At 41.4% G+C, this 18,112-nt stretch overlaps 1 protein-coding gene across 3 annotated transcripts in view; it reads right to left on the bottom strand.

The window, feature by feature from the left end:
* Nucleotides 1–18,112, bottom strand: part of CACNA1I (calcium voltage-gated channel subunit alpha1 I) — a 411,324-nt gene that overhangs the window by 57,548 nt on the left and 335,664 nt on the right. For all 3 annotated transcript variants that reach the window (XM_088456911.1, XM_088456912.1, XM_088456910.1), the window contains 9 exons: nt 15,274–15,470; nt 12,610–13,008; nt 11,689–11,789; nt 9,421–9,544; nt 8,822–8,890; nt 8,503–8,687; nt 6,382–6,508; nt 3,595–3,720; nt 3,405–3,494 (listed from right to left, as the gene is read on the bottom strand). In XM_088456911.1, the coding sequence (XP_088313037.1) occupies nt 3,405–3,494; nt 3,595–3,720; nt 6,382–6,508; nt 8,503–8,687; nt 8,822–8,890; nt 9,421–9,544; nt 11,689–11,789; nt 12,610–13,008; nt 15,274–15,470 (1,418 nt within the window). The remainder of the gene's footprint in view (nt 1–3,404; nt 3,495–3,594; nt 3,721–6,381; nt 6,509–8,502; nt 8,688–8,821; nt 8,891–9,420; nt 9,545–11,688; nt 11,790–12,609; nt 13,009–15,273; nt 15,471–18,112) is intronic.

Genomic DNA, 18,112 nt, shown 5'->3' with positions numbered 1-18,112 from the left:
CTGTAATAATAATGTCCACCAGATATATTCAAGATAGTGGATCCAATTATTCAATTGGATAGATGTTCAACAGAGATTCAATTATATCAATTATATCTATTTAAGAATTAATTGTTAATGTCATTGTTTGTCTTTTGGTGCCTTGCGCACCGATTTTTAATAAGTATTTATTAAATTGATGTTTTATTACTAATTAACCATATCATATCATAATTGTTTTCTATATATATAATTTTAAGAGTGCCCCACAACAGAGACTCTAGAAGAGTAAGACAGCCTCTCACATCCCGCTCACTTCCAGGTGAAATGGCCAAAACAAAGGGCTACATGAAGTGGTTCTTAACAAATTGCATCATCATAGCCATGTCCCTGTAATTGATGCCCCAATTCAAAGTATTTCATTGCAGGGAGTGAGTCCAAATTTGCCTGGCAACCCCCCCCCCCCCCTTCCCACCCACCCACAACAGTGGCCATCTCCTTTTACCATCTTGGAGTATGGATTTAATTGAGGGCCTGATTCAGACCTGCTCGCAAGCGCTAGTGGCAAAAAGCACTCGCTCTGGCACTCGTATCCAAAAGGGGCAGCTGTCGATGTTGATTTACAGCTGCCCCATTTGGAAGGCGGGGCGGGGGGGTTGCTGAGCAAATGGAGGCGTTCCTGCAGGAACGCCTCCGTTTGTGGGCAGCCCTACTGACATCACTAGTGATGTCAGTAGGTGGACTTCCTGCTCTAATAGTGCAGGAAGTCCACTGGGGCTTGCGGCAATGAGACCCTACTGCAAGGGTCTCGTCACAAGCCCGATGGACGCGATGGTCTTGACCATCTCGACCATCATCATGGCCGCTCGCATAAACTGTGGGTAGTAACCCACAGCTATGCGAGTGGCCAAGAGGCCGCGACAAAAAAAAAAACCACACGCCCTGATTCAGAGCGAGCGCTCGCTTTTTGCGAGCGGCTCTGAATCAGGCCCTGAGTACACATCTTAAATGAGGTTGAGTGACAATGGACTAGGGCTGACGTTATAGTCATTTCATAGGCATCATTCCCATACATAGGGGCATATTCAATTGTGTGCGGGAAAAGCAGAAAACCCTCACCTGCGGGGTTTTGCCTGCAGATACGGGTTTTTCGCTATTCAATTAGGGTTTTTTTTCTCTTCTGCGCGCCGGGAAGTTTTAATTCTCGCACCTCCCGCACAAGTGTGATTTTTCCTTGAAACGATAATTTAAGGAAAAATCAGCGGGACTTGCTCTGGCACCCAAGCGGAACCCCCCCGTGGACTAATTAAGCAATTGAAAGTTTCCAATTAGCTTAATTAGTCAGTAATTACTTACCTTCCTAAGTGCTGTCTCATCCAGCATCGGGTCCCGGACTACTGCAGCAGTATGTCAGTGTGTTTGAGTGTGCATGAGTGAGTATGAGTGTACATTAGTGTGTGACCCCCGGTGTATGTGTCACCCCCCCAGTGTCAGTGTGGCCCCCCGGAATGGGCGCTGGGAGAACTACGTCTCCCAGCAGCCCTTGCCCCACCCACTAGTCCAGGAGCCACCCAGCAGCACCCAGGACTCCCAGCAGCCCCCTCTCCAGTGTGAAGATAGAGGGAAGGCCACCAGGAGCCACGGAGACCACCGGAGACCCTGGTCAGGTAAGTGAATAATTCTTTTTTTTTTTTTTTTATAGAGCTGAAAATCCCGCGACCACTTTTTTAAAATTGGATACCGCGGGTATCAGGAGCGCGCATGCCCACGGTATTCCAAAATTGGGCGCGGGATTTTTTACATCACTAAACCCATCGCCCAGTTGAATATGCCCCATATTGTTACAGCCCACAAACTGGTGAATCAATAGGCTACATTCTCATAAATGTTGCTTCAACTTACAAAATAGCTGTGCAAGGGTGTTAAGAATATAAAACACAATAATGTATGCAAAATGGCAGAATACTAAAGGGTCATCTTCTGGAGTACTCAGTGTTCTCACAGATCTGGAGTGGACTGAGGCACTGGTCTGAGTTAAATAAAGAATTCTTGCACAGTCTTTGCTATACTCAGTGGAATAAAGGGTTTCCATGTTGTGGAAACACAGGTAGACACTTTTTTTCATCCCGCTATTTCTCTTTACAAGAATTACATTTATGAAGAAAACTTGGTGCTCTAATCCAGGCACTTTATGGTGTAATCGAGCTGGAGTATCCCTTTAATCACTATAGCAGAAGTTCCCAAACGGGGTCCTCAAGGCTCCCCAACAGTTCAGGTTTTAGAGATGTCCATGGTTGAGCACAGGTGGTTAAATCAAATTTATTGAGGTACTAACTTAGTCAGCTGTGCTCAACCATGGCTATCTCTAAAACCTGAACTGTTGGGGAGCCTTGAGGACCGCGTTTGGGAACCTCTGCACATACACTTTACATGCGTTAATAAGGCTCTAAAAAGAATAGATATGAACAATCCCTTTACAACATATCGCTATAGCCGTTGTTCAACTGCAACTCTCTGAGAAAAGTGAGAGGTGTTGTACTCAGCTGGGAAGCAGCACGGTGACGTCACGGGGAGTATTACACCTGGTCATATAGTTTCTACCTAAAATATTGCAGTTATTTGAGTAGTAGCCAGCCATAAAGGAAATAAAGAGGGTTATATGTGTTAATAGAATATAATATAAGAATTCTAAAACAATATCTCTAGTCTTGTGGTGGTGCATATTTACTCTTCTCCAGCTGCTATTCATAGGGTGTGTAGGTTGGTCCAAAGTGTTAATAAGGCACAGTAACTAAATATTGGATATTGTAACTACTATATACAGGTTGAGTCTCCCATATCCAAAATGCTTGGGACCAGGGTTATTTTGGATAACGGAATATTCCGTAGTTTGGAATATTTGCATACTATAATGAAATTTCTTGGGTATAGGACCCAAAACTAAACACAGAATGCATTTATGTTCTATATACACCTTATACACACAGCCTGCAGGTCATTTTATACAATATTTTTAATAATTTTGAGCATCAAAAAAAGTTTGTGTACATACATGAAATTCATTTATGTTTCATATACACCTTATACACACAGCCTGAAGGTTATTGTATACTGTATTTTAATGATTTTGTGCTTTAAAAAAAGCTTGTGTACATTGAACCATCAGAAAGCAAAGGTTTCACATTATCAGTCATACAAAAAATATTCTGTAATTCGGAATATTCCGTATTTCGGAATATTTGGATATGGGAGACTCAACGTGTAGTACCTACTACGCTATTAGGTAATGAGTACAACACTATTTTCATACAGTATTTGGGGCTCGATAAAGAATGAGCAATAAGTAGCTTAAAGTCCAATTTCCATGACATCCAGAATAAACATTAAGGGTTTGCTTAAGTTATGCTAATGTGAAGATTTCATACCTGTTGGTCCACAGCAACAGCATCAAGTCCATTATACATGATATTAACCCATCCATCTTTTGATGCCAAAACAAAAAGTGACATTAAGGCCTGGAAAAGAAAGGAAGATTTGTTATTACTAGACTATGTAATCTTCAAGTGATGACAAAAGCTGGCAGTGATGTTCTTAGTCAGAGGTGTTAGGTATTACCTGTCCTAGGTTATCAAAGTTGTACTTGTGATGCACCCATTTAAAATTGGCAGCCTCACAGTCTGATTTGTTGGTGACATTTCGAACATCTACACCCAGGCAGTAGAAAAATTTACCCTTAAAAAGCTATGGTGATCAGGAAGAGATAGAAAGAGAGAAGTTAATGGTTATTATAAAGCAGAGAGAGTAATGCAATATCTGTCAGTAATACATAAAAACATTTATTTAATCAAGCACAGTGCTGTTCAATGTTTTCAAATATGAATTAAGGTTTGTAATTACTAAAATATATTTGGGAATGTGGTCTGCAAAAATAGCTTACCCTGTGTGTGTGGAACAGTGGGAATAGGGCACGCTTATAATGGTCAAGTCTGCTTGGTACCCCCATTAGCCCTGGTTAGTAAACGTCTATGGCCCCTGGATTTGCATTATATCAGTATTTAAATCACCATGTGACAATATTGTTAATGGCTATTTTGATGCATTTGTTAACAAATATCTAAAGTAAGGGAAAGTATTGAAAACAGTTTTTAGTGACAAAGTTTACGAATAGGAAACTGTTGGCTCAGTCTCCTGCTTGGTTCTGGCTGAGGGTCTTCAGTTCTGATCAGGGCAGTGTTTGTGGGAGCCTGGGGGAGCACATTGGTGTCCAGTGTTACACCAGATTTGTCAAAGTGGTTGATGATCTGTGGCTTTGACCAATGCATTTAAAGTAGCAACAGACTGGTTTAGCATTTATTTCAAATTCCATTTTAATTATAGTACATAACTATTGAAATATTAAAATATAGGAACAAACATATTGGTAGATTATTTCATTCTGCATAGGTCTCCATACTCCATAAATATGATGAACATGCTATGCAGATTAGTACAAAATAGAGGAATCCAAGGGGTATATTTACTAAAGTGCAGGTTTTTAGAATTTGCGATGTTGCCTATAGCAACTAATCAGATTCTACTATATTTATCTAGCACCTTCTAAGCGATAGTAGGTAGAATCTTATTGGTTGCTATGGGCAACATCTCCATTTCTAAAAACTCGCACTTTAGTAAATATACCCCCAAGTGTCACTTCTGCCTTTTAATAAGATCCTGGGTAAAGGGGAAGATGTGTCAAGCAACAGTTGTGTATATGACTGCCTATCAGAGCCTGTTACAGTATGTGGAACGTTTATCAATCTGCCTTGCACACCAGCCTAATACTGAATACTATCAAGAGGACCTCTAACATCGGGATCCTTCTTACAGAGCCACGGAACCTCACCTCACCTATTTACCAGTTACAGCAGACAATCTTTACTTCCTGGTCAGAGTTTGCAGCAACTGCTGTCAGCTGCCCCTTTGCAATTATACAGGTGGGTGCGGCTTTGACATCACATACTGTATGTAGTCCCTACGTGTTTCCTGTTGCTTGAATACACAAGACAATTACATACAAGATTCTCGCATCCTTTGTATTCAGATTTTTATTGTGCAACAATTACTTCTATCTTCCACTTGTTTGCAATAATCTGGATAGCATCTTCATCATGTTTATTGAGGATGGTTTGTTCTTTTAAATATCATTGTATTATATACAGCTTCTGGAGTATATTTTTATTGTTCAGTGGTATTTATTGCAGACGCCCATTTCTTTACCAGGGCCCTTATGCAATAGGTTTCGATTTGCTGGTCCCAGTGTGGTTTTGATAAAATAACCTCTAGAATTAAAGCAGCAATTCATTTTAATGTAAAAACAACCAAAATCACACCGGGACCAACACTTTGTAACCTACTGTATTACCTAAGTGCTCAGGACTTTCTTCCCCTTTGGTGTCATTACACCACGTGGTAGATGTATGAAGCAGTAAAAAGAGTGGAGAAGTGTGCTAGAGAAGAAGTTACCATGGCAGCCAATCAGCTCCTACCTATTATTTTATAGAATGTACTTGATAAATGCAACCTCAAAGCTGATTGGTTGCCATGGGCAACTTCTCCACTGGCACACGTCTCCACTCTTTTCACCTGCATGCACCTCATTGGGCAATTGTGACCTTCACCATCTCTTGCACACATACAGTAGGTAAACTCCTACATTGCTCTTTTGGAGACTGTCCATGGAAAATATCTGCAGTTTTATGATGAATAAAACACAGGTCATCAGGTCAGAGAGATTACAGCTTTGGAAATCTAACAAACTAGCTTACAAGAAACGTCATCATTTGGCTTTTGAAAAACTCTTTGGAAGATGTACAGTATGTTATATATCAAAATATATGAAATATATGGGGAGAATTCATACTACATGAAAACAATATATGGAAAAAAGTGTAAAAAGTGTAGAAACTGGGCTGGAGTTCTCATCGCACCAGAGGCATAAAGTACATTAATAATAATCCTATCCCCGCTCTTGCTTTCTACTGGTCTTTGAGATGTCCTGCATGATGATAGGTTGTTCAATTCTTTGGATCATAATTGGGGTACACAATAAACACTTTTCTAAAACACACTAATGCTGCATGCAGATTGTGGGTCTAGCTCTTCCAGGGGGGGGGGGGGATGTGCTGCACAACCTAATTACAACATTATCAGAGGTGCTACCATGCTGAGACCTATCTAGACCTACTTGCTGGGTCTAGCTCTTCAGCAAGTAAAATGGGGTAAATTAATAAATCCAAAGTTGATCGGAAATTTTGCTATCTGAACCTTGCACCTCCTTAGTATATCACTCAACTGTGAATTAAATATTATTTTTTTCAGTAATATTAACATTTCAGATTTTGTTTCAATAAAAACACACAGTACCTGTACCCCAAGGATCCCAAAAATGATGAAGAAGGCACAACAGATCAGGACAATATTTCCAATTGGCTTTAGAGAAGATATCAAAGTTTCCACCACCAATTTCAGTCCTGGAGCGCGGCTTATTACCCTGGATTAAATAAAAAATGGATACATTAATGCAATCACGTATGTATTTCCTGTCTAATGCTCTGGTATATTGATGTTCTAAAATATTCTTTATCCTATGCTATGGGTTTCAAGTGGCAACTCTTAATTGGCTGCTAAACTGAAACATGGAAGTAGGGAAATGTGGTTTTACCCATGTTGAAGAACTACAACCATCAATCTGCCCTACTACTGTAGCTCAATGCTAATGAATTGTAGCTTACCAGCAGCTTAAGAGCCACGGGTTACCGTTTAACAGTGGAACTGTTTGGAATTTTGATACAAGACATAATACTGGAAAGCACAGTAAAATGGGTGGTGGGGAGATATCTAAAACTTTACAGTCTTTAAACACCAATGCCATTGGTTTTATAGAGATGGGGCACATATTGCTGCATTGCTGGTGAATTATGTGCCTGCATTGCTTATGTTTAGAAATGTGCCCTATGACTTACTGTAGGTTGCACATAGTGATAGGAAAGCTTTGGCTATTCCACACCAAACTAAACAGTATAGTGTGGGCTACTCTCTCTATGCCAGCACTCAAACGATCAGAGGCTGTTTATTTATCAATAGGAACTTGCAGGTGAGACCATTTCTCTCCCCAAATAAAGACTCTTCAACTACAGTATACAGTAAGTATATGCAAGTTTAAAGGGCTGGAGACGAGTGTATAGAATTGGATTTAGACAAATTCTTAGGTTTACTTAGGTTAATTCCCTCTATTGTTATTTTAGAGAAAGAAACAAGAAACTCCCCCATTAAATATGTTCTTAAAATCTGAACAATTTCATATTATAGAACAGCAAGCTGTGGTGTACACATAAACTAATGTTCTCTCCTTTTTACCATTTGTTAACTAGTCAAACTGTTTTCTATCTGGAAGGTATAGTGTATATACAAACATGTCTACATTTTACGTGCTAAAATAAAATATGTGTTATTCCAAGATACAATTGTAGACATTCATATACAAATTCTCATAAATACATATTATACACATATACAAACACCAAAAAGCACTAAAAATGAACTAATAAGTTGGATGCTGGGCAGGTGCTACCATTAGGGGAACCTACATGGTCCCCTAGTGCACCAATGGTTAGGGGCGACCTATAATCCTGAATACGGGATATAATATCACTTGTGCAGTGTTTGTAATGTTCACATGCTGAGCACCAGCCACTGACATTGAAGAGAAGCAGCCACAGTATTTTTACCTGTGAAACTGTCGGCTGCTGCTAATCAATGTCAGTGATGGTCTGGAAGCGTGGCACTGGTTATGATGTCACTGCCCGGCGCCACTCTCCTAGCCTGAAGGCAGCAGGAGACGTCAACTCAACTCCTTTTCATCTGCTTAAGTAATAAGGGATGGGGCACCACGTTCTGAGGGTGGCAAGGGTGCCTACAGTGCTTCCCCTGGCCCTGGATGGATGTTATTATGAGGTTAGCATGTTAAAGAGAGCACATATAGATGAGATCACTTGGTTCAATAAGAGGAACAATTATTTTAGGAGATATTGCTCTATCATTTATCCCTATGATATCCATCAGGCTCTGATGGCCATTTGGGCTCTGTTTGTTACAATCTTATGTTTATTTCCTCCACAGAAAATCACATTGAAAGACAAGAGATGGGATGTACAACTCATCTAACATCTGTCTGTACAGTTACAGCTGTTTTATTGCACTGTTATTACTCTGCTTGTGACTATTGGACCAATATATAATAGATAATCCTTACAAATAATGCATGTCAGTCAGTTCAATGGCAATGAGAGCTCTCATTATTTTGAAAAAGATATAAGCAAACAGCGCCAAGGGGGGCAGCTACTAGACTGCTGCATCGTATTGTATTACAACTTCTACAAAACCCTGCCAGTCACCATAAAATCACATCCTGGCAGCGTATGTAGTTCAGCAACAGTTAACAAGCCCCTTGCCAAACCATGGAAAGGGTATCGGATTGATTTTCACCTTAGAGGTCGCAATGTGCGCAGAAGACGTAGCACTCTCAGGACACCGAGAATTTTTGCTCCACCAGCAGAAGCCACAGATACCACGATATCAATCAGAGACACAAAGACAAGGAACCCGTCTAAAATATTCCAGCTGCTGCGAAGGTAGGCCTGATCCCCGAAATATAGTCCTAGAGACACAACCTAGCGGAAACAATGAAAGGCAGAGATAAATTACAGTGGAGCAAAAACAAGATACGTAGTTTTCATTTCCATGAAGGGAGAACAAATATGAATAAATCAATAAGACTGAATTTTATTAGAATAAAAAGACATACCTTCAATGTCATCTCAGCTACAAAGATAGCAGTAAATATATAGTTTGATATACTGAGAAACAGTCTTTCCTAATAGAAGAAAAAATACGTTAGTATAGTAATAATGGCGAAAACAGCAACAATTCCCCCTCCCCCCAGAAAAAAATATAAGATATTAAATCTGTTTATTACCCAAAAGACAGTGTAGCATTGAAAAACATGACAACTATTTTTTATACTAGCTGGTAGAAAATGCTGGTTGTAGTTAAACCATAGCTGGAGATCGACAGGGTGATTCCATTACATATGACTGTGTCATTTGCTAGAAAATAGTGGGAAAAAACATATAGTTCCTCTATAGTAGAGTACATTACACTCAGAACTTGGGAGAGATGTATCAAGCCTTGACCAGAGATAAAGTTGAAAAGCAACCAATTATCTGCTTTCATTTGAAAGACTGTGCTAGATAAATTACAGTCAGAAGCCGATTGGTTGCTTTCATCTCTCTCCAAGGCTTGGTACATCTCCCCCCTATTCTTAAAATTATGTGCTTGGCTCTCTGACTTAATCAAGTATATATATATATATATATATATATATATATTTAAGATGGTTCTCACCGTACTCTTGTGCTCAATCTGAGGCCTCTCCAAAGCGATGGTGATGCAGTTGAGGAAAATGAATGCAAGCACCACATAGTCGAATAGCTTGTGTGCAATTACTGTCTGACACATGATGCGAAACCTACATGGAGCCAAAGCAGAGGCACATGCAGTCACACACAATCCATAGCGATTAACAATTTAGTGGTTGCGTATGGCTAACAATACTCCAGAATTTTGTGGCCAGAAAGTAAAATAGCATATTTTGGCTTACATGTACTATAATGAATGATCTCATTGTAACATTCAGTTCAATGCTCCACGACATCCTTGCAGCTGCTGTCCAAGGTCCTGGAAAAATCTGTCAGGCTTGAAAATTTCTCCTGCTTTAACTCTGTGTTAAGTGATTTGTGCAGTGCATGAATTTCATCTTATATTTTCATGGCAGTTAGTGAACTAGAAGGAGTGGTACGAGGACGGAACCTGATGGTCCATGAGTGTTTCCAGCAAACGATGAAAGAAAACAGCTTCTGAGTTTAATCACACAGTGCCTACAAAAGCTTTATAGTAACATAGTCTGGGAATTTAATCCCCAAAATAAATTACTGAGCAGAGAATTTTTTTTTGTAGTAGAAAGGCATAAAAAGCAGAGATTTGTTCTATTACGGTAATTTTTATCTTAAACCAAAAGATACATTCTGATGTGCTATCTCCAAATTAACAGTATTCAAGTATGTAATATTTACAGTATACTGAAAACAGAAGTCAAATATTTCTTGTTTAATTTTCTATCCAATCCAGTTTTTTTGCTTAGCCAGTTTCTGTAAAATGATCTGCTCACATTAGTTTTTATTACAAAAAGAATTCAAACTGATACAGTACGCATGGTTTAAATATAAACTCATATAAATAAATTGCTTCTTTCTGGATAATCTTAGATTAACCAATGCAAAGCAGTATTTCCACTTTTATATTTTAAGCATTTCACCCCTGTCATGTTGAGTGCTTGGTAAATGCATGAAGTGTAGAGAAGGTATGCAGACAGGGATCATTGCTCCCCGCTGCATGTCAAAAAGATATAGATATTATGGGCACGATTCTGAGTACTGTAGCACGCAAGTGCAGACGGCCCTGGCAGCCAGACTTACTACCATATGCTAATGAGAGTATGAGTAATGCTGGCCATACACGGGATGATTTTTAACACGATTTTGGCAGTTTCTGCAGGTTGTACAGACCAATCGTTTGCAAATAGTTGTATTTTGAGTTTTCCTGCGACCCCGATGCGTGTCCCCGCCGTCGTCTAGTTGGATCGCAGATCAGATGGTTTTTCAGAGAGATCTCAACTGATCGTGTACGATGTGATACACTTCTATGAATTTCAAGGGAAATCGTACAACTGATCTTACCAACTTTGAATCTCACCGTGTATGGGGGTCTTATGTCTTCATGCATTCCGCCCAGGGGAGGGTAAGGAGGGTAGTGCGGCCAGTGTCGTTGCACAGGGCAGGATATCATGGGGATGGCATCCTCCATGCTCACCAGCCACAGCAACCACCCCTCTTCACCTCCCGGCTACTGCACTTTGTGGGAAGTGACATCATAACGTCTCCCGCAGTGCCGTCCGAGGAGCCGTGGGACTTGTACAGCTGCTCAGTGCGTCCTGAAGATGCTCCGAGCAGTGCCATATTTACCCGATGAAGATGGTGGTACCACCCACCCACACTGTAGGGCACAGCTTGATGACAGTATATGCTCAGAGGGTGATGGCGGCAGCACAGGGCTGCTTTCGTACACTGTTTTTCTGTCCGCTGCCGCAACTGTCATAATTATTCTTTGCACTTACACCAATCCCATTCTGGGTGCAAAAACTCCTTCTGAAACAGGGTTCCCTTCATCATACACATACCCCATAATAGTGCAGATTCTCTGGCTACAATCACACAACACTCCCATGACACACCCACAAAATGGATGGGTCTTTCATGCATTCGCAAGGTAGTCACGCAGTTCAATTCCAAAAACACCTATTTCACAGACAAAGAGAACCGGTGGTAGATGTAGCCTATGCATTATGCTGCACATGTGCAGTTGTCCTAAAATCGCTGGGTGCATCCGCTTTTATACTTGCTGGGACTCAGAATCAGACTCTATAGCCATATCTTAAACCTTATGACATATTTGCATGATCTAAAATGTAAACACTCACTGAGCCAAAAAAACAATTGATCACAGCGTATTTAATTTCCTTAGAAACCTATAGCGAGTATTTCTCTCTTTGATTACCTGTTTTGTGGTGAGAAAAGAAATATGGACCAGTCCTCGCGTAATTCACACCAATCCGGTCGATATACCTCAATCATTTTCCTGATCCGGAAACACAAGCTCTGCAGGGAGCAGCAATAATGCATTATGACCCAATACTTCACCCACCTCCTTTGTATTCTCAGAACGCATTTACAAGTTGCTTGTTTACATGTAATTGGAGCTGTCAGCTCCTGTCACAATTCAGCAATGTGCCATTGTCTTTCGGTAAACTCTCTGTGCATGTCACAGTGCTTATCCTTCTACAGAAATTACTACAACATCAAAAACACTATTACTTTCTGCTGTCATCAGTTCCTTTCATAGAAATACTTGGCCAAGATCCCGCAAAGAGTACTATCATGCTGACTATGGTCAATCCATTTATTATGCTTATCTCAATAGATATCAGCCCTTCAGAGAGAGACACATCACATCATTTTCTGTTGATTAAAACATCTATGTAATTACAGTATATTAATAATTATGTCTCTTCCAGTAGCAAATGTCAGCAACGTGGCAATTTAATTCAATAGGGACACATCAGTTAATATATATTATTTTCAGCATCTTGATTTTTCTTTTTCTTGTCATCTTTTCACTAATCATAATTTGTTCTTGAATGACAATTTTCACTTACAGAAGTTAAGGGGAAGGGGGGTATTTATGTAGCTGATACTGCATGTATTATATAACGGACTTGATTACTGTATAATCAAGTTTTAACCCCTTGTAATCTACCAGATAAAGGACTCTTAAAGCCTAGAAACTTGCAATGATTTCTGATATAGTTCTCTATTAAAGGTATCACCTGATAATGATGATGATGATGATGATGATTATTATTATTAAGAACATGGACTTACAGTGTTTAAGATTCTTCTGGTAAAACACATTACTTACATAATCAATCTCCTCCTCTTCTTCCTCCTTATCTTTGCGGTTGTTCATTTTTGGGAAAACATCTTTCATGATCTGCGAAGTTTTTCCAGAGATATCATGATATTCTCCAGCTGAAGAGGTCCCCTTCCTGGATGATTTATGATTAGCATGAAGTCCAGACTGATCTGGAATATCTGAAGAGCCCTTGTTGTCCAGGGACATTGCCCTCCTGTGTTTTAGGCTGGAGGCTCTCCTGGAATAGCCTCTATCTCTATGGTCCTCTCCCCGAGAGAGTAAAGATTCATGCTCAGCTGTACATGGTCTTGGTTTTATACTGGGGCGACGTCCTAAACTGTTCCAGCTGGACCTGCGACTGCTATATGCTCCACTTCGGTTCCAGTGAGAAGGTCGGGATACTGTCTGCAAACCATAATAACACTGGTGTGTTGGTAGTAAACCTTCCATATTGACTCTTTCATTCTTACATCATTTGTACATATTATTTGGGGGTGGGTACGGGATCTGGGCTGTTAGAATGCCGGCAGTCAGAATACGGACAGCTGCATCCCAACAGTCAGAATCCCAACAGGATTAGGTAAGTATACTAAGCCTAACCCCTAACTCTCCACTAACCATAACCCAGCTTTCCTGCAGCCTTACCCTAACCTTCCCTCCCACAGCCTAATCTTAACCCTCCCCACTTGCAGCCTAACCATAATCCCCCCCCCACCTGAACCTGTACTCTCCCCATAGTGCCTAAAGTTAATCCTAGACCCTAAACCTAACCCTCCCCCTAACCCTAATACTTACCGTTGGGATGTCAGCGCTCGGGATGATCGCTGGGATACCGACTACATCCCATTATTTGTATACTTTTTCACCTATGCCCTAAAAGTGTTTTTATAATAGTTGTGTTGCTTTATCAACTTATGGAATAATCCATAAATACTTATCGCTTTTGATCCTCTTCATGTTGTCTAGTGAATGTTCTCAAAGAAGTGAAAAAATTTTAAGTGAAAACAAAAAGGCTTAAGATAACCAAGAAAGTGAGTAACAAATTATATATTTGCATGGAGATTGAAAAATATTGTGTCTGAAATAAGAGAGCTCAATAATCACGTGTGTAATGCTAGGGTACACACTAGGACAACGGAATGGCTGGTCTAGCTGATCCGCCGTCCTATATGACGAGTGGTAAGTGCATAAACACTTACTAATCATCGGCCCGACATCACAACTGGGTGGGCATTTACTTGTGCCCGCACATTGTGATGTCAGCCACAGACGCCCTCTGCAGCAAGCTGCACAGCCGGCACGATATGTGTGTGAATGACGTCGTTCATAGACATATTGCTGGTACACACCATCCAATGCATCCACGATATACTGGGCATTCATTTGAATTGCCAATATATCGACCGGTGTGTACCCATCATTAGATACATTTTAGCACTATCTCTGGCTTCTTGTGGGTAAAGTGTCACTACGGAAGCTAGGAACAATGGTGAAAGCACCTGGGTCATGCAAGTACACATTGCCTATCTCTTTTATTTCCATAGCTGGTAAATAATTCCATATATATATATATATATATATATATATATATATATATACTGTATATATTTTGTATTATTATTTATTTATTTATTTTCTTGCCCACTTGTTTTAGTTTTTAATCTGTACTTTTGATTTCACTTTTTGGGCAAATGTACTAAGCGGCGGGTTCTAAACCCCAGCAATTTCGTGGCGGTTTTGCTAACCGCAGTTTTACTAAGGCCAAATCCGCTTCAAAACCGCTGCAAAACCGCAGTCAAAACACATTTTAGAATAGAATAGAACAGGGCTAGGGCTAAAATTACTAGTTAGCAGTTTTGGTGTCATTTAGAAACCGCCATCAAACTGCCGGGATTTAGAGCCCGCGGTCAAACCGAGACCAAACCGCCAGGGTCTACAACCTGCTGCTTAGTAAATTTTGCCCTTTATCTTTTCTTGGAGCTCAATAGTCTCGGAGTACTTACAGTACAACCATGCAGTACTAAAAACTTATCTGCACCAAGCGCAAAAACAATAACCAATAGGGACTTTCACACAATTGCTCACTATTAGAAATTTGAAAGTGCTCCTCTGGTATTTCAGTGAATAGTTATATGTTAATAAGAATAACTGAGATGATTACTAGTGAATTGGGAAAAATACCATACTTCCCACTAAAGGTCATAGGTGAAGCTGTGAAAAATGCTTTCAAGTAGCACATACTGTAGGCCATTTCTTTCCCTTTTGTGATGCCAGGCCCAATTTCTGTGCAATTACCTCCATTTGTAAGGAAAAGCACTTAGCCCATCAGATGAGTGTGTCCAGCCCTTGCTGAATGTGATTAGCACACTAATGCTTCTCATACTGAACCCAAATGGAAAAACCAAATGCTGTGTTGTAGTATTACAAATGGACTCTGAGGTCATGGAGCCTTTTCACCCTCAGAAACCAACTTACATTTTATACATGCTCGTAGGTGCCATGATCAAGTATTGACATATATTGGACTGCTTATCAAGGCAGATAAAGTATCTACAGTACATTCACATTTCTGATTACGGGTAACACTGGGACAGTCAGATAGATACAGTATATAATTTAAACAACACTATTGTTCAGGATTCCAGGAAAATGGGATGTTTTTCCACTCACCTGTGACCTCTGGTCATAGGTCATTTGACCTAATGACATCACACTACTTTTCCTGCCGTCCACAGCTACCAGCACTTGGTCCCTCTGTAGAGAATTCCTGGATGTGTTCATTACTCCTCCAGCTATCTGCTGGCTTGTTATAGGTGTGTTTTCAAGATGCCCATTCGGAGTCATTGGAACTGTACATAGCTTTGGATCTAAGCAAACAGAACTATATGTATGAACTGTTCACCCGTTAAGCTGAAACACTCTGCAGCACTCTGAGGTGGAGACCTAAGGCATGCTCAAGAGCAAATATTAACCTTTGATTTGTTTCCCTCCATAAAATGTACCTATCACCTGCACACAGAAAGAGCAGACATTTTGTGAGCTAAGTCAATGATTATAAGCAGTGGGTAACTAGGGCGAGCCGGCTGGGGCTCAAGCCGTGGGGGAAGGGTGCCGCCGGCCGTGGTCCAGGACAGTGGTTTCAGTCACGGCTGGAGCCAGGCTGGAACTCACTCATGAGTTCCGCTTTCCGGGTCCCGCAGTGTGATGGGAGATTGTCATGACGGAGGAGCGAAAAGCGGCGGGTGTAGGAGCGGGAATTCAGGTAAGTGTTGTATTCTGTTTTTTTTGTTTGTCTTTGTGCTATATATGTAAGGGGCACTGCATAGGGGAAACCACTACTGGAGGCACTGTATAAGGGGCACTGCATAGGGGAAACCACTACTGGAGGCACTGTATAAGGGGCACTGCATAGGGGGGACCACTACTGGGGGCACTGTATAAGGGGCACTGCATTGGGGGACCACTCTTGGGAGCACTGTATAAGGGGCACTACTCGGGGCATTTCCTAGGGGGGACCACTACTGGAAGCACTGTATAAGGGGCACTGCATAGGGGGGACCACTATTGGGGGCAATGTATAAGGGGCACTACTGGGGGCATTGCATAGGGGGAACCACTACTGGGGTCACTGTATAAGAGGCACTGAATAAGAGGCAATACTGGGGGCACTATATAAGGGACACTACTGGGGGCACTGTATAACGGGCACTACTACAGGGGGCACTGCTACTGGGGACATTGCATAAGGGGCACTATTACAGTGGGCACTGCAAGAGGGGAGGAATGTTCGCAGAGTGAAGAGAAATGGTGATGTGTCAGGTTGACACGCCCCATTTTCAGTGACCACGCCCGTTGTGGTATGTGGTCACGACCCACTTTTTCAGCGCACACCTTTATCGCTTGCACATACTTGGGGGGGCTCCATATTTTAACTTGCCATGGGCTCCAAATACCCTAGTTACACCACTGATTATAAGAGTACATCCTACCAATTTTCTAGAAGCCATTGCCATTACTGATGAATGATATTAATGAGAAAAATGCAGACAATGATTTATTAGCAAAAAGGGCCTGATTCAGAGATGCATTCAATTGTCATGATCCAAAGCTAGGAATTCCTCTGAAGAGGACAGGGAGACGGGGGGTTAGGATGGCTAGGAGGCAGCGAGGGAAGTGACAGTGCCAGTATCCTCAAAAAGGTCAGTCCCAGGTGTTGGCTAAACCTAACCAGAGGCATGGAGTCTAATCCACTTGGTGGTCTACACCAGTGATCCCTCCTGTTGGGATACGGGTTTCGCCACACCGAGTGAGCAGGTCGCAGCCCTCTGGTTAGGTACCTGGGAGTGACGAGGAGACTAGAAAATGTCACTGCAGTAATGAGTGGAAATGATACACTGGTATGTACTATGAGATGTTGCTGGATACACCAAGAAGTGACACAGGAGGACAGGCACAGACTAGATGGGAGTGATGATAAATAATGAAGGGTCAGGGACTGGATGCTTAAGGTAACTCTGAAGATCTGGATGCAGGGTAGTGTAAAGGAAACTTGGGAATCCAGACACAGAATGTCACTGGGTGTATAGGAGACCCAGATGTAGGGTAATGTACTTGGTGCACTGTAGATCCAGACATGGAACAGTAATGGCAGAGAACTCAGACACTGGTGAGTGAACTGATACACTGAAGATAGTTTTGGAGTACAAGTAATTGTGCAGGGAAAACAGATGCAGGTGAGTGGACTTGTTACACTGCAGAAATAATCATGGAGATTATTTCTAATCAAGCAGGGAACTCAGACACTGGAGAGTGAACTTGATGCACTTGAGATTCAGTCGCAGCATACAAGTAACTTGTGCAGAGAACTTAGCAGGAGAGATGAGACTTGGAACATTGGTAGTTAGCTTAACAGCTGAGACATGTAACACAGGGATTCAGCATTGAGAACTGAACATAAATCCAGAAATCAGCGAGAAACTTGACACTGTGGTAAGCAGCCTAGCAGCTGAAACATGTAACACAGGGATTGAGAGCTGCTGCAAATAACGCAGGTTAGTAAACTTGATAGTAGATCCAGTTACAGAATATAATAACTGCAGACTAGCTGTGGGATATGCTGAGAAAGTACCTTAGAGCCTGGAACAAATACTGGCATCACAGTCACTGGGAAAACGAAGTTGAACAGCAATTTCCTGTTCCTGGAGTCAGACTAAATACCCCTGGGTAGCTGGTCATTGGATCAGAGGATCAGCTGAGTGACCGCAGGACTACTATCGGGAGAGACTAGTCAGGTGATATGGACCAACATGGCTGCACCAATACCCGTCACCATGGGAACCAGGACACATGCACGGAACCCCGGGGAAAATACTCAGTCACTACTCACCTCCACTCTCAGTGACTGAACACCTAAACCCAAGGACGCCGGCGCGGAGGTGAGTAGCGGCCGATCCGAGGCCGCTTCCTGACATCAATTATGTCTGTATACAGATCTCACAATTGTCTTGTA

The sequence above is a fragment of the Taudactylus pleione genome, unplaced genomic scaffold (genome assembly GCF_031769625.1).
Source record: "Taudactylus pleione unplaced genomic scaffold, aTauple2 ptg000726l, whole genome shotgun sequence".
Taxonomy (NCBI): Eukaryota; Metazoa; Chordata; class Amphibia; order Anura; family Myobatrachidae; genus Taudactylus; species Taudactylus pleione.
Note: the sequence above shows the minus strand (reverse complement) of the source record. Positions and strands in the feature narration are given on the sequence as shown.